Source organism: Heteronotia binoei, chromosome 13, assembly GCF_032191835.1.
Source record: "Heteronotia binoei isolate CCM8104 ecotype False Entrance Well chromosome 13, APGP_CSIRO_Hbin_v1, whole genome shotgun sequence".
Classification (NCBI taxonomy): Eukaryota; Metazoa; Chordata; class Lepidosauria; order Squamata; family Gekkonidae; genus Heteronotia; species Heteronotia binoei.
The window spans coordinates 37934195-37958594 of NC_083235.1; the positions used below are offsets into that span (position 1 = coordinate 37934195).

General features: G+C 39.6%; 1 protein-coding gene across 1 annotated transcript in view; it reads right to left on the reverse strand.

The window, feature by feature from the left end:
* ATAD5 (ATPase family AAA domain containing 5) overlaps positions 1–24400 on the reverse strand; it is a 41901-nt gene that overhangs the window by 13442 nt on the left and 4059 nt on the right. Inside the window, exons 2-17 of the mRNA XM_060251990.1 lie at positions 21945–23623; positions 19587–19638; positions 18378–18545; positions 17496–17637; positions 16499–16580; positions 13818–13996; positions 12918–13075; positions 12605–12740; positions 12004–12279; positions 10505–10601; positions 8946–9025; positions 8569–8714; positions 8337–8478; positions 6291–6446; positions 5131–5243; positions 3007–3100 (exon numbers count right to left, since the gene is read on the reverse strand). Of these exons, the coding sequence (XP_060107973.1) occupies positions 3007–3100; positions 5131–5243; positions 6291–6446; positions 8337–8478; positions 8569–8714; positions 8946–9025; positions 10505–10601; positions 12004–12279; positions 12605–12740; positions 12918–13075; positions 13818–13996; positions 16499–16580; positions 17496–17637; positions 18378–18545; positions 19587–19638; positions 21945–23623 (3700 nt within the window). The remainder of the gene's footprint in view (positions 1–3006; positions 3101–5130; positions 5244–6290; positions 6447–8336; positions 8479–8568; positions 8715–8945; positions 9026–10504; positions 10602–12003; positions 12280–12604; positions 12741–12917; positions 13076–13817; positions 13997–16498; positions 16581–17495; positions 17638–18377; positions 18546–19586; positions 19639–21944; positions 23624–24400) is intronic.

Consider the following 24400-nt stretch of genomic DNA (forward strand, 5'->3'; position numbering starts at 1 on the left):
GAGGACCTAGAATTCACTGACTCTGAGTCAGAGTCGTCTAGAGGAAGTAGAGGCTGATCCGGAGTCAAAGGAGAAGGCCATTTGTTGGGATCTTTCGGTGGAGCTATGGGAGCCGAGGGCATGGTTACAACCGGTGAGCAAGGGGCCTGGATCGGAGCCAAGGGTGTCGTTGTGATCGGTGAAGAAGGGGCTCGGATCAGAGATCTAGGAGCTGGAGTCGAGGTAGAAGTCGAGGCCAAGGCTTGGAGCCGAGGAACATATGTAGAAGAAGCATGTCGACTCCTAGAGTGCCTGTACTCAGTGTAATTACGGTACTGAGAGCATTGAAACCTTTCATGTGAAGATGATCTGGAGAAGTGTCTGTAAGCCCTCCGGTACTGAGGCGAAGGTGATCTCGAGGCCGAGGAGTAGTCGTAGTGATAATGGTAGTCACGGTGGAGTTCTGAGCGGATGGGAGAGCAAGACAGTGGTGAGGAAGATCCCTTTCATAGGAGAGAGGGGCCCTGTTGTCCCGAGTCAAGAATTGAGTGGATGTCTCTCGATAAAGCTGTGTTGAGACTTGGGTGGATGACTCACAAAGCTCTCTATACAGGGGAGAAACCCCGACGTCTCGATACGTGCTCGGTTCACTATACAAAGGAGAAACCCCTATATCCTGGAATGCATTCGGATCCAAAAGATGCCTGGGGTCGGGTTCCAGGATATCCAGAGGCAGGGAGCCGTGGATCGATGGAGATCTGGATGGGATCAGAATCACATCTGCGGTTCAAGTGAGTTGGGGCATCTCAGTGATGACATCAGTGGGAGCTGCAAGTTCTGCAGGTAGGAGTGTTGGGATGGTACGTTGTGTCAAAGTCAAGGCCATCGGAGTCGAGGTGGAAGTCGAACTCGAGGCCATCGAAGCTGGAGCTGTCGACTTAATAGAAGCATTGTTCGTTTTGGATGTAGATTCCCAATGTTTTTTGGGAGCCGAAGTGGATGAATCTGAGCGATGGCTCAACTTCTTAGACTTGTGACTGGACTCGGAATGGCGGGAAGCAGATTTGTCGGGCTTATGCTTTCTTAGCAATGCCACAGTGGCCGACGCAGCCGAATCTCTCTCTTGAGATGGGGAAGGTGGCGAATTGCTGGAAGTGGGCTTAGCCCGGAGAGACTTTTCTAGAAGAAAGCTCTGAAGCCTGGCAGCCCTGTTTTTTTGCACCTGTTTGCCAAAACTGGAGCAGTCGGCACAGGAGTTGACCCTGTGGGTTTCCCCAAGGCAAAAAAGGCAGTGGGAATGACTGTCAGTGGACGGGATTTTAGCCCCATAGCTGTGGCACTTTTTGAAAGTAGTTTTCCCTTCTTTTTGAAAGTAGTTGTCCCTGTTCTGGACAGGGGAGGGGGGGAAGGTGAAAGGAAAGGAAAGAAAAGAAAAGAAAAGAAAAGAAAAGAAAAGAAAAGAAAAGAAAAGAAAAGAAAAGAAATAAAGCTCCTTTTTTTTTTAACAGATATGGACAAAAGAAAAGGGAAGAATACGATAACACAGGGAACACGAAGAGAAGAACGAGCTAAGGAGAGGAACGCAACAAGGAAGGTATTGTCCGAGCAGCGATAAGAAAGAAACTGAGTGGGAGGGGCACCTTCCGCTCACTCCAGGCATGCGCAGTCGGTGCCTGCTCCCCAGGGCGAGCTGGAAAGCGCACCAAAAATAATGCTCAAGCGAGCTTTTGGAGTCTCCGAGATAAGGATCCGTTGCCGAAAGCAAGACCCACGTGTGGGACTGTACAGACACCATGATGAAGATCCATCACATCCTAGCTCTTCCTTGACAGGAGTTCTAGAACACTCAGTCATCAACTGTAACACATTTGCAGATACACACACACTTTTAAACATCTATTAAAAAACAACTTGCAGAGACTGGCTTGACAATAAGATCTGGCACAGTAATGGAAAAGCTTATCTCACATTCCTCTCCCAAAAATCTAGCTGAACACCAGGGTCTGTTCTTGAACTCAGGACTTCTTTTAAAGGAAGCAGCAGTGATCAACTTCATCCTGTCCTCTGCGATACGTTCTAATAATCTCTCAACTGGAGATCAGTAACTTTAGATGGGGATTTCCTTCAGGGTATTTGGGAGGTACAGTGGGTTCAGAAGACAGCAGCCTGATTAACTGCAGAGAACATATTACACTAGTTTCCCAAGACACACTGGCTTCCAGTTGCTTTCAAGCTAAATTCAGGATGTTCATGATTATTTCAAAGCTCTTTATATCACTGGCTTAAGAGTGCCTTCCCTCACATGATCCTACCAATTTCCTGAGATGTGCCAGGGATAATCTGCTGATGGTTCCACTTTACATCAGACTGGTAGCCACTTCCAAGCAAGGTTACAGGTTACAGAAAGTTGCCTTACAGTCTTCAAGAAAGTCTCACTTTGCCTATTGTACAGGCTCTGGATGCTTATGTTTAGGTGACTGATTAGGATTTGCTGTGCATAGTTTTCATTTTTGTCTGAATTGGAAGTATCTTACTTTTTTAATGCTTTGTAGCTTGGTCTGGGAACTTTAGTGAAAATGTAAATCCTGAATCTTCTAAACAAAATCATGTCTGGTCATGGAGAAATAAAAGTTAAATAAAATAAATAACGTGGGAAAACATGTCCTGTCTTGGCCAAGCTGCATGCAGAAAATGAAGAAGCTAGTAGAATAATAAGAATTCATGAGAATCTAAAAACAGTAGAAACAGAAGGAAATAAGATGGGTTAAGGAGGGGCTGTTTACAAATAATCATGCTGTGGAATTCATATTAACAAGGATATGAATGTCTGAAGTACTCCATAGTGTCCAGAACCTCAAAGTGCTACAATATAGCCTGTGATGAAACACAAGTCACACTGTACATTTCCTGAAATTATCAACCATTTGCCTAATTAAGCCCCAAAAGAAAAATTTTAAAGTATATATTTAATATGCTTTTAAAATATTCACAAGAGTTTTTTTTTTTTTTGAAATTGTTATTACTCACCATTAGTAGTAAGAATTACAGGTCTCTTAGTAGTGGCCATGAATGTCTTTATTGCATTTAGAAATCCAACATCTTCATCTAATATTATATCCACCTATGAGAAATGAAAGATGTTTAGTCTTTCAATTGCTGTGCAGAGTTTAAAATATTTGTCCTGGCTAGTTAGATGTAGAGTTTTATTGAAGGATACCTAAATGTTCTACAGCAGGTCAAGCAATTAAAGATTTAGGAAAGACCAGCAAGATTTTTCCTGTCAGTCAAGAAGAGTTAGTTTTTATAAATCACTTTTCTCTACCGTGAGGAATCCTTTTTTAAAAATCGTTGTATTTATATGTGCATATGTGAGTGTGATTACCTGGAAGTCATGGTGATTTCTGGTGAATGACCCCTACTGGGGGCCTCGAGGATATTCAGGGGGGTGGCTGAGTTAAGCCTGCTCCTGCCTCCTGGAATTCCAAGGAGGTCTTCTCATCCAACTATACTTGCCAGAGTCGACCCTGCTTAGCTTCTGAGATCTGACAAGGTTGGGCTTGCCTGGGCTATCCAGGTCAGAGCTACCCCGAGGAATCATTAAGTAGCTTACAATTAATTGCCTTCCCTTCCTCTCCCCTTAACAGTCACCTTGTGAGGCAGATGAGTAACTTTGGATAGATATATTTTCAATTTACCTTTCACTTTTAATAGACAGATCTATTAAAATTTAGTTTTACTACTCTGAAAATAATTTAAAACAATTCAAAGTATGAAATATTTCCTATAATCTGCACTGGGTTAAAGAACTCACTTAGGAAATACTACTCAAAAAGGTTTTATTTTTTTAATTTGCCTTTGTTTATTTACTTCATTTATATACCACCTTTCTCCCCAAATGGGGACCCAAATCTACTCACTTTGTTCTCCTCTCCTGCATTTTATCCTCACAACAACCCTGTAAGGTAGTTATGGGCTGGGCTGAATGTGTGCGCCTGTTCCAAGGTCACCCCACAAAAATCAGTTGCAGAGAGAGGATCTGAACCTGGATCTCCCAGATCCTAGTCCAGTATTGTAGCAACAGTACCACAATGGCTACTTCAGGTGAGTAATTTCCCCCCTGTCTCATTAATAAGTGTATGGTAGCTGACTTGAGCAGAACCAAGCCACAGTGCATGTTTGAATATTTACATTATGATGCTGATCTACAAAGAAGGCAGCAAATTATGAGTCTAGTTTGTTATCTCCAACTGAGCACTAGTCATAAACAATGTTCCCTCTAAGCTGTCAAGTCTTGTGAGCAAAAATTCTATTTAGTGAACTACTGGCATTAAAGTCGTTTGCTCTGGGGCCATCCTTCCTGAGCTAAGACAAAAATGTGTGAGCCGGAGGCTAAAATACTGTGAGCTAGCAAACACTAACTCAGCTTAGAGGGAACACTGGTCAGAAATGCTACAAAGAATACGAGAAATACAAATATCTGAAGCAAACTTAATAGTAAGTTACTATGTAGTGCCTTAATGTGCACTAAGAACTTGCAGCACTCTGCACTGCCTGGGAGGGACCCAAAAGAACTCATCACCATAAATATGATCTGTAAATCCTACCCTGTTATGACACTCGCTGAGTAGCATTGGGTAAGCCACTATCTTTCGTCTCATCAACCTCACGAGTTAATGTAAAGGCTGCTAGGAGCTCCTTCCATGGGATCCACAGACTATCCAACTTGAGTAGCCAGCCAAACTTTATTGTTTGTGAACTATGATTCATTGTGGTTGGAGCCCTGAGTGTACCACCTCAAGTTTGAGTTGAATCTGGTCTTTGAATTGATAACCTATTTTGTCTCGACGCAAGTTCAGCACAGACTGCTAAATAATGAGTTCAGAATCTGACTGTGAAAATAAAGCTCCAGTCTGTTATTTATTTCTCAGAGCAGAAAAGGGAGCTGGGGCTGACAGTGGTCACCAGAGAATCTTAAGTTGCATCTGTTCTTCATACTTAAAGACAGCAACAAAGTATTTGGGCAAAAGTATGGCAAGGATGCATTAGGAGTGCTTTCTTTTGTTTATCTTTGAGTGCTGTTCAGCTGTACACACTCTTGCTTCCCTGAATGGCACAGAACCAATGAGCAGAGGACCTGTAATTATTCTGTACCTCTTCAAAGAGGATGAGAGAAGTTGCACATTTTTTACTTGATTCCTCTTCTCCAGTCCCCCTTTTCACTGATTTCATCTGAGCTTTATCTTCAGATAAGCTTTCCTTTCTTTCTGCATAGACAGAACATACATGTACAAACAGAAAATAAAGATCCAGTCAAAACCAGCAGTGAACTACAAAATGTATCAAGCTCTCAAAAATCCATTTAGACATCTGTGATATCTGACTACATATACACTGGAAGTGCTTCATAGTTCCATTCCTCGTAGTTCTGATTTTACAGTGATCTGCAAGTAATATTTAGGCAGAGTATGAATAGTTTGCTTAAGCACATTTTCTTACTCCATGACTTACCTGGTCCCCAGTGGTGATTAACAATCACCTTAAGGGGATTAAGCCCATCCTCACAGCAGAACAGAGAGTCACCCAAGCAGAATGTACAAATGTCATTTTCATAATTTTCTCCTTTACCCCCCCCCCCCAACAAAAACCCTGTGAGGCAGGTGGGGCTGAGAGAGCTCTTACAGCAGCTGCCCTTTTAAGGACAACTCCTGTGAGAGCTATAGCTGACCCAAGGCAATTCCAGCAGCTGCAAGTGGAGGAGCGGGGAATCAAACCCGGTTCTCCCAGATAAGAGTCCATGCACTCAACCACTATGCTAAACAGAGCCCTTTGCACAGCCTTTTTGTGTTGCTGTTTGTCGGGGGGTAGGGAGGGGGAAAGATGATTTTCATGTTCTGGTCTACTCACTCAATTATGCTATAAGAGGGAGTAAGGCATCCAGCTTTCATAGCCCTGCTCTGTAATAAACATATTCTCCCTTTAACTTAAGAGCCAGTAGGTCTAAAACTGGGAGAATGGAAAAACAGTGCACGTAGCTTCCATTATATGTTAAAAGGAACATGGAATTTATCTCTGCCACCATTTCCGGTGAGACACTTGTGATGGCCCCATGACAGCAAACGGGTAACTGGCAGCAGCAACAATGCATGTGAAGAGAGGAAGGAGCAGTCACACATTTCCCCAGCAATTAAGACTGCAATAGATGATCGCTTCTTATGACTGGCAACACACTGTGGCTTCTACTTTTACACATATACCCTATGATCTTGTTCCCCATGTTCAAATAAGCACATACATCTGATGTTGAAGCCTACCTTTGTTGCTTTCTTGGGTTTTTACTTTTCCTTCCTTGGAAGAGGTTTTGAAAAAGCTTGTTAATGTTTTGGGTTCCAAGCCTTGCTTTAATCCAGCTCTTCTGGGGGAAACTGGAAGCTTCTTTGGAGACCATTCTTTTCTGGGAGACAATTTTCCTGAAATATACAGGGCACTTCAGTGTAGAAAACAACTACTTTCATATTATTATCCCCATTTGTTTGCATTACACACTTTCATATAATTTTTAAGGAATTTGTTCCTAAAGTTGTTGTCACAACCTGCCTGAAGAGCTGTGGTAAGGCAGAAGGCGGCTATCTTCTTACTTTCATGACCTTCAGCTCTTCAAACAGCAGCTGTGGGGACCTCCTTTTGGGGATTGGCTGTACATTAGGAGGCAGCCCCAGCGAACCACATGGTTTCTCTGTCCCTGGACCATGTTAAAACTTTGAGTGTGTGATTATTCTTAAGGCGAATGTGCATGAAAAGTTGAATGTAACCCAGGGAGAGTATTTCCACTGTCATTTTCCACTGACAGAAGTGCCCCTTTCTTGGCTTGTAAGGACTGTTGTTGACTTGCTTCTTCCAAAATGGATCCATAATTTCCCCCTCCATCCTTTTTGTGAAGATTCCCTGACACTCCCTTCCCCAAGCAGTATTTCAAAGGGCTAAATTTCAAAGGTGTGAAATTTGGAGCTGGAATGCCATCAATATGCTGATGACACCCAGCTGTATCTGTTGACAGATGGCCAACTGGATGTCCCCCCAGCTAATTTGGCTGAGCAACTGGATGGCTGAAACAGAGTCAGCTGAGACTGAATCCATCCAAGATTCTGTGGCTGAGTAGGAGAGACCCAGGACTGGGGTACCAACTCCTGGCCCTTGATGGTGTGCTTTTAATGCTGACCATCAGGAGCCTGGGTGAGTTTCTGGATGCCTCCTTATCAATGGAGGCTGAGATCACAAATGTTGCTAGACAGGCATTTTTTCAGTTACACAGGTCCCCTTCTTTTCTCAACCTGACCTAGCCACAATAATCCATGCAACAACTGCCTCCAGGCTAGACTGCTGTAACTTGTGCTACACAGGGCTACCCTTGAGACTGATCTAGAAATGACAACTGGTCCAGAATGCAGTGATGCAGGTTCTTATCAGGATAGTACAAATTCAACCAGTGCTCCACCAGCTGCACTGGCTCCAGGTTGAATACTGGATCAAGTTTAAGGTTTTGGTATCAAGAGGATAGCATGAGAAACATACCTATGGGGCTGTTTCTCTTGGGATACCCCGGAGAACATTACGCTCTGGAGAGAAGCAACTGGTGATCCCTGGCCTAAAAAATATCCAGCTGTCCTCAGCCAGAGCCAGGGCCTTTTCAGCCCTGGCTCTGACCTGGCAGAACTCTCTGCTGAGTAACATCTGTGTCCTGTAGGATCTAATGCAGTTCCACAGGGCATATAAGGCAGAGATGTTTCACCAGGCTTATGGTTGAGGACAGCAATTGTTTCCATCTTGCCTGCCCTTTCCTTTCTCTTTTTCCTTCCCCATGGGGTAATGATTATGTGGTTTATTTAAACGCAATTCTGAAATTGTTGTATTGTCTACTGTTTGGAAAATAAGGCCAGCACAGTCCTTATTTTCCAATCAGCAGCACTGTTTTGAAAAACACCCTTTGTCCTGCCCTATGTCAAGACTGGCACTACAACATGGCAATATAACACTGTCACATCAAGATGTATAATTCTAACACTCTGTGATCATAGTGCTGTCAGTCATTGTTTCTGATATTTATAACTCAAGTTTTATTGATGATACTCATGACAGTGTACATGGGACTTCTCAGGCACTCTCCCGTCAAAGCACCCCTAGTTTCAGCAGAGTTGCTGTTTCAAACCACAGCTCTCTGAAGCTCTGATTGAGATTTCCTGTATAAAAATCAGGGTGGGCATTATACAGCACATAGCTTCTTTGGTTATTAACTGGAGCTTTTAAAAATCATTCTAGCTAATTTTTCGCTATGCTACTGATAAAACAAAGAAATTTCTTACGTGGTGACTTAGTACTGTTAAAGAAGCAGGGCTTATGAGCATTTACACCTTTCTTGTCCACCTGGTGAGACTGAGTAGCTTCCTTCAGCTGAGAAAGAATTTGTCTTCCACTCCGCTGGCAAGAAGCATTAACTTCAAATATCTGCAGGAATATGGTTAGAAGATTAGGCGTAACACCAACATTACTTTGCCAGTTGACATTAAGTTAGACAAGTGGCTACACAACCCAAACCTTGAAACCAAGCTCTTGTGCACAAGCATAAACTGCTGCCGTCTTCCCAATGCCTGGCGGCCCAACGAGCAGCACAGTATTGCACAGTTCAGTCTCTTCATCGCTGTATGCTTTGTCATCTTTAAAATCCATGCTGTCCAAGGATTCTAAGATATTAAATAAAAGTATGTTTACCAGCTTTTACAAACTGGAACAGAAAACACAGAATGTATAAATCTAGAAGAACTTTTATCTGTGTGATAGCCTTTAATATTTTATTTACCCTAAAACTGAAATCCCATCGGTTAATCTTCTCTGGGCTCTCAAAACAGCTCATATTAAAATTCAAAATTTAACACTAATCTGAATTGTTTTAAAATTAGTATTTTCCAGAGTACCTTGTTGACTGTCACTTTTTTCTTCCTTTTGAGCTCTGTTTTCTTCCAAATCAGCTCTTTTTTTCCATTCACTCAGCCACCTAAAACAAACAAATAGTACTGCATGCACTGTGATGTACATTGAAATAAAACTTCAGAAGTCTAAGACTGCAGTTTTCCCTGGCTGAACACGGGGAAACAGCATGCACCAGAGGCAGTTTTACATTTGGAAGTTCTTGAGTCAGATTGACTGCTTTTTAAACTTAGTAGAGTCCTAGCATCCATGTTCCTTCATCCCTGGTTAACAGATTGGGAGCAGGTTGCAATCTCTCAGGTTTCCCCCTCCTCATGTGCAAATTCTATCCTCTTCTCCCTGATCAGCAGCAACCATGGTATAGCATAACATTTGGCTATTATTATACTGTAAATCAATGGATTCAGGACCTATAACTTTATCAATTATTTGAATGCATGGCTGTGACAGACTATTAAGGGTTCATGCCTCACAGAGTCTGAGAACCTTTGCATGACAGGCTGTTCAAATGGAATTCTGTGGAGTGTGTCAGTTAATAATGACAATTGGGAACTGACAGCTGAAGAAGAGATAGCACTGACTGAGGACTGGGAAAGAGACAAGAGGAGTGAGAGGATCATGGAAGATCCCCATTCAAGCTAAAAAGGGACACAGCTTCTACCCCAAAGAAGTTATCCCTGCCCAGTGAAAAGGGAGATAACTCTCAAAAGAGGAATGATCTCTAGTCTATGTATAGAGAAGGATTTTTGGAACTTTGTTATATATTCCTGCCTTTTAAACATGACATGTCAGTGAAACTCAGAAACTTATGCTTGAGAGTTAAAGCATAAACTGAAAAGAAAGTCTCCTCAAAGTTTCAAAGAACTTGTTGAAAAGCAAAAACACTTAGCTGTTGGCAATATAGTAGCTGGATTTAGTGTAATTACAAAGTTACCCCAGTTTTTATTATTGGTTCACCTCATACACCCTATCCCTGATTCCACCTGTTTTTTCCCCCTCCAAGTTAAATAAAATATTTTGTTTATGTTTGAACTTTCAAAAGCCTCTAATTTGCCATTACAGGACTAGACTATCAGCAGGTGATTTTGTCTCTTCACTCAAGTCCCTGGGCTAGGCCAGCATCAAAATATATAATAACATGACAGGGTGGAAGAGAGTCACAGACCAACAAATAAGAAGAAAATAGATATGGGGGCTGCTCAGCAAGAAACAAAAAAGAAACAAAGGGAAAATCCTGTGCATGAGGGAGGGAAGAGGGCAAGATTGTCATAATGGAACATAGACAACAACTGCATATGGACTTATTTTTAGATATCTGGAAAACGTTTATAGAAACTATATTTTTGTTTATACTTTATATATACTTTTAAAATTTGCTGCAAGATTTTGAGTATTTTTCTTTCTTGTTCTTTTTTTTAAAGGAAAAAATTAGCTAGAACTAACTTCAGCCAGATTTTGTAAACCAGTATTATATATCATTATATAAGCATGGAAAGAATTCAGCTGTTGCACTTTAAAAGATTCAAGAAGGTAAATAATTTCCAACCTGTGTAGTTTTTTAATTGCTGCAGTGTTGCCTATAAGCTCGCTGGAGTTCTGTGGTTGATATTTCTCTGTCCAGAGCACATCTTCATTGGCATAATCTGCATTCATAAAAACAGGAACTGTCCATTTCAGTATTTCTCCCCACACAAACAAAACAATTTTAAGATTTGCCAATATACTTTTTGAAAATGTATTCAAATAAAAAAGAGTCTACCATGGGGTGGAGAAACTGTCAAGTAAATTTTGAATAGATTTTATGGAGCAAAATTTGTGGCTTTTTTTTTTACCAGTGTTCCCTCTAAGCTACAGAGTCTTGTGAGCAAAAATTTTACTTTGTGAGCTACTGGTATTAATGTTTTGAGCTACTGGAATTAAAGCTGTGACCTACTGCATAAATTATTGGGCTCTGGGGTCATCCTTCCTGAGCTAAGACAAAAATGTGTGAGCTGGAGGCTAAAAATCTAGTTCATGGTAACTCAGCTTAGAGGGAACACTGTGCAAGACCGTCAATACGTGCTTACTGTAACCAGCATTCAGCAAGCAGCTGAAAATGTCTTCATTCCTACTTGGATCTTAATAATAATTTTTTTTTAAAAAATAGCTTTATCTACACAAAGGGTAAAATGCATTATTGGTAGATCTTGTCTTAAGTTAATCTTTTGACAAAACAGGCATGTGCTCAAACTTCTCGTTCTAAAATAGTCCTATTGATTTCAAGCTACTCCAGAGCACTGGTACTACTATTGGTTATGCAAGCTGATTTTTTTTTAAAAAAAATGTTTTCTATTATGTAACAAATCAGTACAATTAAATTATTAGTGGCTTGAACCATGGATCCTGTCAAAGTCATGTGTGTATGCATCCCGTTCCCTTCTCCTTTAGCACAGTGTAACACCAAAAACCAGTTTCAGAGGATTGGTAGATCCTACAGCTTATGAAGGATGCAAAACAGTGCAGGAGGAGTGGTTCAGCGGTCTCTTCCCCATCCTTTGCATGACCCATCTGTGCAGCAGAATCAAGGTCACTATGTATATGTTTAAGTAAATCACTCTACTAATCTTGTGAAGATCCATTTAGACTGTGCTCCAGCAAGGTTCTCAGTGGATTAGTAGTTCCCTCAATAGGCTGCATCTTCACCAAATTCATACAAGAGTTGTCATATGGATTACAATGAATAATTCATGACTACTGCTTGGATCCCAAATAGATTTCCATAAGCACAAAGTGGGGAGGGATTTTTGCCAATTACTTCCCCCTGCAGGAGACCTCAAATTTTCCTCCTTAAACTATTCCTGGGGGGTCCTTCCTGCATTTAGGGGTGGGCTTCCACAGAAGGGGAAATCTGCAATATATCACCCTCTTCCTTGAACCCATGGAAATCTAGGCAGGGCCAATCCTATGACAATGGGACTACTTCCATGTTGGATAAAATGTAACCTATTCAAAGCATTTAGATCCAACACTTTCTAGAGCATTATGGACAAAAGCATACAAAGTTACCAGAAACAGAGCTTATTTCCGTGTTCACATCACCATCTTCTATTGTTATAATTTCAGAAGCTTCAGTCTCATCTGAGTCCACTGTGTGGATTTTGTTTTCTATCCCTGCTTGTTTTACACAAAGTTCTTTGGAAGCTGTATCAGACAATTCCACATCTGTTTTTTCTGTCTGTTTCCTTCTTTTGTGTTTATGGCCTTCAGTTTTTCGTTTTCTTTTGTTCTCTCGCCGATTGTCAGATTTTATACTGATTCCAGCTTCAGCTTCACATTTGTTTACTAGTCAAAGAAAATCAAAATGTACATCAGGTCAAGCCACCAAGTCTTATTTACTTACAAAGACTCATGATCTAAGGCACTGTACAATATTTGTCAACTCCATTGTGTTTTTTATGAGATTCATCCAAAGGCGTATAGACCCTCAAGATCAACACCAATGAGGTGCAAAAGCCTACTGCCAGGAGAGGAAAAAATTGTACATGCAGAAGTACATAAACCTTTCTAAATCTAACCAAGATGAAGTTGTGTAAGCAGGTAAGTTATGTAAGCATTTAGGCTGCTACTCATATCTATGTTCTGATTTCAAATTATATATATTGCTAACCTTGTTTATTATTTTCTTGTTTTTTCAGGAGTATATCAAAAAACCTTTTTGCAGGAAACTGGGGGTTAGAAGCCTTTATCTCTTCCAACAAACAATTCCTCAGTGTTTCAGAAAGAACCAATCGCCAACCAGATGACTGCATTTAGAAAAATAACAAATGTTACTCTAGGAGTGAAAAACAAAGTGCAGTAACATAATAAACCCAGGAAATTACCAATTTTAAAACAGGATTTGATTAGAAGAAAGTTTAATAACGTATGAAACATATTCACAAAAATCTGCCTGAGTAAAAAATGATTTCCAAAGTACTAACCATAATAATTACAGAATCAGTGCTATTAGACTGAGTTTTTAAAACTGAAAATTCACCACGTGAGAAAGTACGCTGTGCAATGTCAGTTACTTCCACATTCTCTCTTAGATTAGTTAAAAGAGGGCAAGAGGGTTGTGTCAACCTCCACATCAAGCAATCTACAAAAGAATAAAAGCTCAGTTAGCTGGATCAATAAATATATAAATGGATTCTGATACAGGAAACTTGTGATCAACAAATATTAGCAATTTGCCAGGATGTTTGCAGAATGAAATAGTACGGCAAAAGTGGTCCCTAAACAAAGTAATGTGACAGACTCATCATTTAGCTAAAAAGCTAGTATATAACCTGGATACAAAATGACTATGTTATCCCAAATTCTCTCAAAAATTAATCTTTGTTTTAAAAAAATTATACTGCACCTCAACTTCTAAACTGTTTTTATCCATGCCATACTTAAAATGAGATGTCTCATTATGGTTCTTCAGGCTCTATTGCTCTCCTGATGCAATTCACATCCAGCAAAGGATAAACATTAGTCCTATAACATTCCATCTTCCTGTTCTTTCAAAAAAGTACAAGTATCAACATTAACTTATGTTGATTTAGGTGACAGGAGAAAAAGAGAGGAAAAAGGTTTTTCTGTTTTCCTTCCATCTCTCTGTATAAACCACACACATTATTTTAAATCTAATTACCGTACTTCCTCAATGTTCTCCAAAGAAAAATAATAATTTCCCTGACCTTACAATCCCAAGCAAAATTTTAAACATGCTAATTGCTTATTTGCCTATATTTATAATGCTGAAGTATCTGTTTTGCTTTCGCGGTAGAAGAGTGCCAATAATCTTTTTCTTAAGGGGAAACGAAAAACCCATGCCTCAGGTAATCAATACTCACCCTCATCCTTCTGCTGCACATGACCCACTATTTGAAGAGAATTAGTCACAGAAGATGCTTCCAAAGCTGCTGCTTTCTTTGCAATTTGTCTTTTCAGAGACTCTGGCAAACCGCTCATCAAAAATTGACGTTTTGCTTTGAACTGCTCATCATCTTGAGAATTTTCAGATTCATCTTCACTAAGGGAAAAGACAACCCAAAGCCATAGACAGACATTTATTAATATAGTAATAACAATATTAACACATATATATTCTTTACTGCAGTGATTTTCAAACTGTACTCGGAGCTATATTAGAATTCCTGAGAAGCTTGTCAAAAGTTTTCTAAGAGAAGATTAATGGAAGATTACAGACTGAATCACAGTTTATGAAGTTGTGATCTGCTTTGAGTCTCATTGAGAATGGAAGGCTATGAATGAAGTAAATTAATAAAATATTAATCTTTTTCTGCAGTATGAAGCCACAAAGTGAATTCTAGAATGTACTTAAAATTCACACCAGACAGAGGCACAAAACGCCCCCAGAACCCTCTAAAAGTCACAAGATTCCCAAAGACACTGATGTGCAAGGAAGTTTGCAAATCACAGTATATTAATCAGACACATTTCCCACTGTTTAAGCAACACTATATTCTCTTCTGGAGTTTATTACCAGCATCACATTTAAAAAGACACTTTTTCAACTGTTGTCAAGAGCCACATATGCACACAATCCAGATGAATTTTACTTTATCAAAAATGTTTGCTATTTCAGGCTGAAAAAATATTCACTTGACCTAAAGTAGCAAACTATAATTTGAAAGGAACATCTTGCAAGCTACAATTATTATTGGCATACAAAAGCTTATATCTAGAATTAAACTTTGTTGGTGTTAAAGGTGCCACTGAATTCAAACTTTGTTCTAGAAGAAGATAGAAGATATTGGATTTATATCCCAGAGTCTCAGAGCTGCTCACAATCTCCTTTACTTTCCTCCCCCACAACAAACCCCCTGTGAGGTGGGTGGGGTTGGAGAGGGCTCTCACAGCAGCTGCCCTTTCAAGGACAACCTCTGCCAGAGCTATGGCTGACCCAAGGCCATTCCAGCAGGTGCAATTGGAGGAGTGGGGAATCAAACCCGGTTCTCCCAGATAAGAGTCTGCACACTTAACCACTACACCAAACTGGCTCTCCAACAAAGACTGTTCTACCAACTGGCTCTCCAACAAAGACTGTTCTACCAACAAAGACCAACAGGGCTACCCACCTGAATCTATAGGCAACAAAGTTTCTGACAGAAGCAACACACTCTGGTTACACAGTGTCAGGCTCAAACAGAAGAATTAATAGCAGGCCTTTCACAGACTCCCAGGGGCCAACCTGCAACATCACATAGCCTTACCATCACACAACTGAAGGGTCCCAGTTATCTAGGGTCCCAGTACTATAGGAGTCTTGTGTAAAGCAGCACAGGCTTAGTCCATGAAAAGATCTTAACAACAGCTCCATGAAGAAACATTCAGAAAGGATACTTCCACTGCCCTACGATAGCCAATAGCATGAGCAGAGTAAAGCATAATGGGCTTGAACTGGCAAGTAGGGGTGTATACCATGGTACACTATTTTTTGGTTCTGGTCATCAGGGTCCTGAAAAATGTCAGTATTTCAAGTTAATCAGGTTTGGTATTTGGATCTGGGGTTTTGGCTCCATTATTCCTTCTGGGAAATAGCTCTTCCAGGTACTCAGAACGATTTAAGCAAATAGCAACAGAATTGCAACAGACATGGTAGTGCCTGTCCACTAAATGACTCCCAAGCTTCAAATGAATTGGATCAAGAGGTCCAATTCTATGGGCCCTTGAACAAGGTGCCCCCAGCCATCCTCCATTGTTTCCTATGTGGAGGGAAATTCCATGTTTTCTCCAGGGCAATTAATAACCAAGTACAGAACAGCAAGCAAAGCAACCACTGGCCAAAAGCTTCCCTATGCAAACACAACCAACAAGTCCAAAGAACCAATGCAGATCCAGGGAATCCCGGCAGAAGCATGGGACAACATGGAAAGCCTAACACAGAGAATCCAAGTCAATGCCAAATCAGAGAATCCAACACAAGCCAACTTGCTCTATCTATCTATCTATCTATCTATCTATCTATCTATCTATCTATCTATCTATCTATCTATCTATCTATCTATCTATCTATCTATCTATCTATCTATCTATCTATCTATATCTATATCTATCTCCATCCATCCATCCATCCATCCATCGTACTGGAAATACCCATTCCTACAGTCAACAATCAATCTCAGAAGGCCTTTATTTCAACAGGAGTGATTTCACTTTCCACAACTCTTCTCCCAAATGAAATTACACTGGGGTAAAATAATGCAGAATTGAAGTCTGAGCGAGCACAAGTTTCTCACTCAACTCTAGACCTACCCACACCACACACACACACACTCAACTCTCCCTCTTGTGCCAGAGGGGTCTTCTTGGTGAAACCGTGTCACTACACTAGTCTAGATTCCTCCACATATCTTTTGGTTCTGTCAGTGCAGAAGGATTTAAGATCAACCTGAGGATTAGATCACAATGTTGAAGTACAGCAGCAAATATACAGCAGAAGAACACAACTTATGTTTAGAAGTGCTTCCATAAACCATTTCATTTTCCCATAAGCCTGTAACAGACTGACCTGCTTTCATCAGAGATCCTGATGGTTTCAACTGCAGGCTTCTGAACCTTTTTCCTGAATAATGAGGACACTTTTTCTTTGCCTTGAAAACAATATATTGCTAGGTTAGGATGGTTTTTATATTGTTAGAAGCATGGCCATAGATCTTTGCTAAAATATTACCATAAAAAGACACCTGCTAGTGCTATCTCTATTACTAATTTTTAAAAACTAATTTCTGTTCTTAAGCAAAGGATTCCCAATGACCAGCAACAATGATCTCCTGTTTTGCAATCTGTTGCTCTAGTCTATGTATATTGCATACATGGAGGTTGTTCTTTTACCATTCACGAAGTAATGCCTCTCCTCCCCAGTGTCTCCCTTCTCACTACCCACATGGAGACTTTTGTTGTTGTTGCCCTATAAATATAAAATTTCTTCAAGACACCTCTCCCAAACAACTCTTCCTCTACTGACCACGCCAGTAGTGGGACACAATGTGACACTAGGGAAGAGTAAATATATTTCAAACCACTTTAGTAAAAGCAAACCATTTAGTTATTGGTACTGTAACTAAGGCTGCAGTCATAAGAACACTTCCTTGGGAGTAAATCCCACTAACATAGGACTTATTTTTGAATAGACTGGCTTAAGATTGCTCTGTGAGTCTAGTAAAAGTAACTATCAAGTTTCTGGCTATCTGATATCTCCTAGGTGCAGCCTTCTATTTAAAAAAAAAACACTAAGTATGTGGAATGTTTGGGATCCAGGCCAAAAGCCCTTTGTTGTCTTAGTTATTCAGCAGATGCTTGTAAATAATATATTTACAGTTACAAAACTGTACTTGCTTTTAACAGTTGCTACAAACATTTATCTTGCTATATACAGAAAATGGAATAAAACTTCTTCTTGAACTCAGGCAGTATGCCTATGCTTATAGATCTATAAAACACACTAAACTTTTCATGTCTAGGATAGGTAGTGCTTTAAATAGCTATAATTGATTAAAATTAGCTACCACTTGATTTTTTAGTCGCCTTTGTATTTCCAGACTTCTTCCCCAAAACATCATTCAAATTTTGAAGAACCTTCTGCTTCTCCACAACTTCAGATACAGTAGTAACACTGCTTGGACCTGAATCCAAAATAATCACAGATTCCTGAATACAAACAGAAGAAATATTATTCTTAAATTAGAAATAATTCTATGCACTCCCAATTTGCCTTTTGCTGATTTTTTTTTTTTTGGTTTTGAGAAGAGATGTCCTAGCCACTTGCATAAAGCTCCTCTGAAAAACAATTACTCTTACATTCAAATGCAATGAACATAGAACTCTGCTTGAGAAAGACACCCCATTCACCTCACTGATGGATGATTCTGGTCCTTCATCCAACATCATCAGTGAATATTTGGAGGCTTCTTTGGTAAGTAAGTGAATGTGGAAACCCATGCTGGTATATATACACCTCGTTTCTCCCAAGGCAGGTAACAATAAATGCAATACCAAATTAATCATCTATTACCATCACGTAAACACATCATTAAAATAGATAAGCAAGAAACAACATGTATAACCTCCAAGTCACCCAATGAGCTCATTTAAATAGGTCCATTTTACAGCCTCACTGGAAGTCCCTATGGGAATCTTAGACATTTATAAATTCACTTGAGTTTGTTTCCATTTACACATGGGAAGTGGCATTCACCAAATTTCAGACATATAGGGTAACATATAGGGTAACAAGGAAAGCAGAGCTTACATACAAGCTCGTTAAGTTAACATTTCCCCATGCATAATTTCAAACTTCCATATAGCAAGCAAGTTAAAGAAAAAGTATTACTTAAATAGATCCTAAAGAAAACAAATGTCATAACTTAAGGTGGAATTTGTGGACATACTTCTGCATTTTGTAGGCTTTTCTTTTCAGAGAGAGCACGTTGTCTAGAAGAGCGTCTTAGAGGTGCACTCGATGTCTCTTCTGTAATCCTTGCCTTGTTATGCTGTAGAGCCTTTGCTTTCTCAATCAATTTTTTTGCTTTGGATATACTGTTACAAGTAGCATTCATCTACCATCAAATTAAAAACAACCAACAAAGGGTGATTAGCAGGCAACTACTGTATATTTAAGAAGTTGTTTGTGGTGTAACATGTGAAAGTAAAATTTAAAAGATATCAAATTAACTTTCCCTCTGGGCAAGGAAATTTCCCCAGAATTGCTTTATTCAGTTATTTGGTCTGGTATATGTTAAGGATCCTTTCAGACAGTCTTCCCTTCCTCTGAACCTCTATGAAACAAACTCAAAAGCAAGTCCCAAACTATCATTTTCTTATACATTTCTGTAAACAGGGAAGACACTTTAAAACGCAATGAAAAAGATGGCCACTCCTAGTTCAGATATTACATTTGATATGCACTGAGGGTAGGTTGGTGAGACAAAGAAAAGTATGTGCATCGTATTACTTCTGGAGTACTTAGAGAAGAGAGGGAAGAATAGCATCATCCCAACAGGACATTTGTATAAGTATCCTGAGTATTATTCTAAGAGGCTGCGAGAGCTTTTCCCCACTTCCCCCTGTAGCAGGTAAATAACGAAGCCCCATACATTGCTTGGTTTGAAGCGAGGTATTTTACTTTGACATCAAAGTAGAACTTGTCAGCAAAAGCTCAAAATGACTAAGTTAAAATCATCAGCCTTCTGACCATTTTTATTCATCCCCAAAACAAGCAGAAAAGCCCCCTCTTATCTAATTCAAATGCTCCACCTCCTGCTTTCCTTCCAGTAATTTCTTGTAGTTTCCCCCTGCTCTGTCCCTCTGTGTTATCAGCAAGAAGCTCCCTGTTATCTTGGATTCACACCCTTAGCCTGTCTGGTTTTAGCAGTTTAGCAGAAGCTCCTCTGAGGGGCCTCTTAACAGTCACTTTAAATGTTGCATCAGACATTCTCTTTTGAAGGCACAACCATATTTTCCATTATTATTAGTATTATTATTATTAATAAGGTATTCATTAATTATTCAGGGGTCCCTCTTCACCCCCCTAATCCTACACTACCATCTGATTATTGAAAAATGTGCCCTCAAAGGCACAGTTTTGTTTCAAGCAATACCTTAATACTCTGTGAAAATCCTTCAGAGGTACTAATTCTGGTGAATTTCATCCTGTATGTAAAATAAATCACAATACATGTTTTTTTTTAAAAGACACAGTAAACTTGGCTCTCATGACCATGTCAACACCATTCTTTTACAGCTGAAAGATGAACAGTTAATAATAGTGGGTGATGGAAATAACATGTGGTTGCCAAGGAACTGCAGTGTTTATACAAGCATTTTGACTAGAGCAATGAATGTAAATGACTTGGTTAATAACTGCTAGCATTTCTTCTCATTTATTTTATTTTTAGTAGATGTATTTAAGACATTTGTTAATTCCTAATATACACCAGGTTTACAGATGCAGAACAGAATTTTGAAATGATACAAGTATTCTAATAAACTCTTTATATTGTGTTAAACACAGAGTTTAAAGGAGAATAAACACATAATCTAGTTCATGGTGGTAAGTGAAAGTTCAATGCAGGCACCTGGGCATTTATCCTTCCTTCTTTAAAAGAAGGAGGTGCATTTTTTAACTACTTTGACAGCATGTGCTGCGACTGTGGAGTTGAGAATCAGAAAAGAGCAAGAGTATCCATTAGCACATGAAAAACTGAAGGAACAGGCAAAAATAAAGCAACAGTTCTCTCAAATAGGATGAAAGGAGCTTTGCCTCATGAAAGCTTATACCCCCAAAATCTTGGGCTGTGAAGTGCTATTGGACTAAAATCTAGCTGTCTCAAAAGTGATACAAGTAGGAAGGAGCAAAGAGGTGAAATGGTGACCTGGGTACCTTATTGCTCTACTTGTTTTATAGCACCCACTCTTCCAACTGCAGAGATGCAGCAACCAGAAGCACAAAGAAGCCACAGGGAAGTTGCTTCCTTTAGTTGAAGGAGTGGAGGTAATAGTGGACTTGCTCAAGTGGGCCACATGCATCACTCTACCATTCTCAGCCTTTCACGAGGTTTTGGTGATGCTTACAATAACAATCAGGGCTGAACCCAGCTCTTTAAGCACCCTGAACTTTTAAGCACAGACATAAATCTCTTCCATGAGACTTTGTTGTGCTAAATATTTGCTAGCTCATGCTCTATTTTAACAAGCTAAAGAAAGTCTGAACCCTCTTTTAACCCTGTCTATAGTCACTCATCTTAATAACTTCTTCCCCTGCGGAAGTGGGGGGACAGGAATACATCCTTCTTTTCTGTCCATCAAGCATGACTGTTCATGCCTGGCCCCATGATGGCTCAGTTAGATGTCACCAGTGGAGGGCCTTCTCAGTTGTGGCCCCTACCCTGTGAAATGCACTCCTGGATGACACCCGTGCCCTGCTGGGCTTATTTACTTTTTACAGGTCATGCAAGGCCAAATTGTTTAGGCTGGCCTTTGGAGGGTAATCCACATGTTTGGGTTGTTTTTATTAGTGGTATGGTGCTATCCATATATTTTACTAGTTTAATATTTTAATGTTAATATTTTATATTTGTTGTTTGTCTTTTAATGTTGTTTTTACCTTTATATGGTTTTAATATTGAAAGTTGCTGGCAGACACTTTAGGTAAGTGGCAACTAAAACCCCCCTCGTTAATAATAAATAAATAACAGCCCTGTCATTGACACCACCACAGTAGTATAATTCATAATATGTATTCAAAGCCAGCATTTATGGCTCTATATGCACAAATGTATTCATTCCATGAATCTAAGATTTTAGCCATGCTTACAGAACCTAGAGAAGAGAGAGAAAAGATTAGATTTATACCCCACCCTTCACTTGGAGTCTCAGAGTGGTTTACAATCTCCTTTCCTTCCTCTCCCTACAACAGACACCCTGTGAGGTAAGTGGGGCTGAGAGAGCTCTGAGAGAACAGCTCTTGAGAGTACAGCTCTGAAAGAACTTGTGACTGCCCTAAGGTCACACCAGCAGCTGCATGTAGAGGTGTGGGGAATCAAACCCAGTACTCTTGGATCAGAGTCCATGCTTGTAACCATTACACCAAAATGATTCAACATGACTTGGATTTGGTAGATTCTTGCTGCTGTTGGAACTGCAGCCTATGTGCCAGTGCAAGAAGATGTAAAGCATGCTTCTCCAAAAACCCCATCACCACCATGAGGTCATAAGTTACAGAGAGAAATATAGTAGCTGTAAACTAATGCTATAGAACTTATAGTGGAAGTCTTATGAAACTTGAAGTATGCTCTGAAATAATGTAAGGATTTGGAATCTGAAATGTTATTAAAGGTTTGCTCTACAGATTCTCAACATTCTGTACAGTCACTAAAGTTACATACATTCAAAGTTTATATTAACAAAAAGTTCAGTACTAAACCAAAGTGGCTTTAATCCTAAAATGATAATCTTACCTTATTGGGCTTGTATCAAAGGGCTCAGTTATCACCTCAGCCTTATACAGGTCACTTTTACTGAAGGAATTATTGTTTGCTTTGGGAGTAGAAGCCTGTAGAGGGCTATCACCAGCTATATTTTCAGTAACACCCCCTGAAATGTTCCCCTTTTTTGGTGTAATGTTTACGGAAGCTTCGTTTTTCTTTTGCCGTGAACTTCTTCTCAATCTACTCTGAGGCAATTTGCTCTGGCTCTTTACTGCAGTTGTTACCTTAATTTGTCTATTAGCATTACTGTTCTGTTTTTCATTAATATTTAAATCTTCCATCTTTGTTTCCAATATCATCCGTTTCCTACTGAGCTTGTTATTTTTCTCTCTAGCAGCAAAATGTCTACCAGTATTATGAGAATCACTACCAACATAATCTTTTGGAACTTCATTTTCTGTTTTTTTGTAATTAGTCTCCTCACTTTCTTCTATTTCTTCTTTGAGTTTTGAAGAGTTTTCTCCCATTTCCTTCTGTTTAGCAGATCCTTTCTTAGCTCCATTTTTTACTGTATCTGATTCTGGTTGTCTAAAAGCTTTCATGAACTGGTATCTTTCTTCTGCAGTGCATTTTGACTTTACAGTCTCTGAACCAGGAGCTTCCAACACAGCTAGCTCTAACTCTTCCTCTGCTATAACAACATTAGATTTTCTTTTCTGGGTAATTTGCTCAGTAACCTCCACTTTGGGAGTGGAAAAATTGTTTTGTCTTTTAGCTGCTTTGGTTTTTTGTTTTAAAAAGATAGAAGCTATTTTTCTAGAAGAAAGAGATTTTGGAGGAACAGGATGAATTTCTGCAAGGACAGTTACTTTCTTAAGTGGCAATTGCTGAGCAGTTCGGCAGCTGATGCTTTCAACCAATGCAACAGAACTGTCAGGTGTTTGGTCTTTTAAAATTTGATCAACTTTATTTTCTCTTTGGCTTTTCAGAAAGTCTTCAAATGATACAGTCACTGTGCTATCATTTAACTGTAGCATCTCATGGGTATTACTCTCAGGTCCCAAAATACTTTTATTATCAGGCTCACTTGTAGGAACAAGTTGTATCTCATCAACTTCCTTAGATTGTTCACTTAGCTGAATTTCAGGAATAATACTTTCAGGGACATCTGTCCCGACCTTGTGCTTCCTTTTCTTAGATCTTTTAAAGTTATTGTTTATTACTTTCTCTTCTATCTTCGGTTTTATTTCTTCATCTTTGCTACTGACAGTGTTGGAGGAGTTTTTGCTGCAGTCATTTAACCTCCCTTCTACATTAGGATTAAGCAATTCGGCAGCATTTTGACTAACTGAATTAGTTTCCAAGTCCTCTTTCTTCAGACTGCATTTTTCTCTGTCATCATTCACTGCATCATGCTCAAGTGTTCTCATATCTTTTAATTTATTATTTAAATTGCATCTCTTTCCTCTCCTCTTAAGTTTTGTCAAAGGTTTTGATGAGATTTCCAGAGATAATATACTTGTCTTACTTTCCTTCTCTGCCACAGGTGAAACAATTTTCTCATTAGAAGAGGAAGTTTTTTTAAAGTAATCCATTATATTGTTGGATTTGGGCGGTGACAACACTCTATCAACATTTTTTGCTAATGGTGAAAAATAGTTTGTAATTGCTTTGACAGAAGAATCATCTTCTCTTCGTTTCTTACATGGCTATAAAGCAAAAACAGAATTATCTGAAAGAACAGTAGCAATGTACTTTTAAATGCATTTCTTCTTACTTATCTCTTTCCTTAGAACATGGATGATTTCACACATTTGTTATGCAGAACTTTTTTTGTAGAAAAAGCCCATCAGGAACTAATTTGCATCTCCTGATGCCAACCCAGCCGGAACTGTGTTCCTGTGCATTCCTGCTCAAAAAAAGCCCTGCTCATGATTTTAAAAAAGAGATGTATTATTTCCCTCTATTTTTATACTTGATTCATTGCTATGTAGTCCATGAGGCTAGCTATGTAATCTTTAAGATGCTACAATACACTTTATAGTGGTGGTGGGGGGGAGGGAATATATGCTGTAATATATATCAGGTTAGACAGTAGGGGAAGAGAACTGAGGTACCCAGCAGTGCTGGAACAGAAGACACCATTATTCAACATTGGTGTCTCTGACAACTGTGGCCCAAACTATACAAGATGTTTTTACATGAGTTGGGCCATCTTTCTTGCAGACAGACAACATCACCTGCAGGGAACTTTATTTCCCTAAACATCAAGCAGCCCAAACTGGGACTACAGCAAGAAATGAGAAGCAGCTTCAGCCTCCCTTCCCCCCCCCTCCATGTGCCATTTTTGAGTAAAAACAGACTTGGGGGCAGGGCCATGGCTGCACATGCAGTAGTCAGTGCATCCACAGTTTCGCAATGGAGTGTTATTTGTCCTGGGGCCATTTCAGCTATTGAAAACAGTGTAGGCAGAAAGCTGTAGCCCT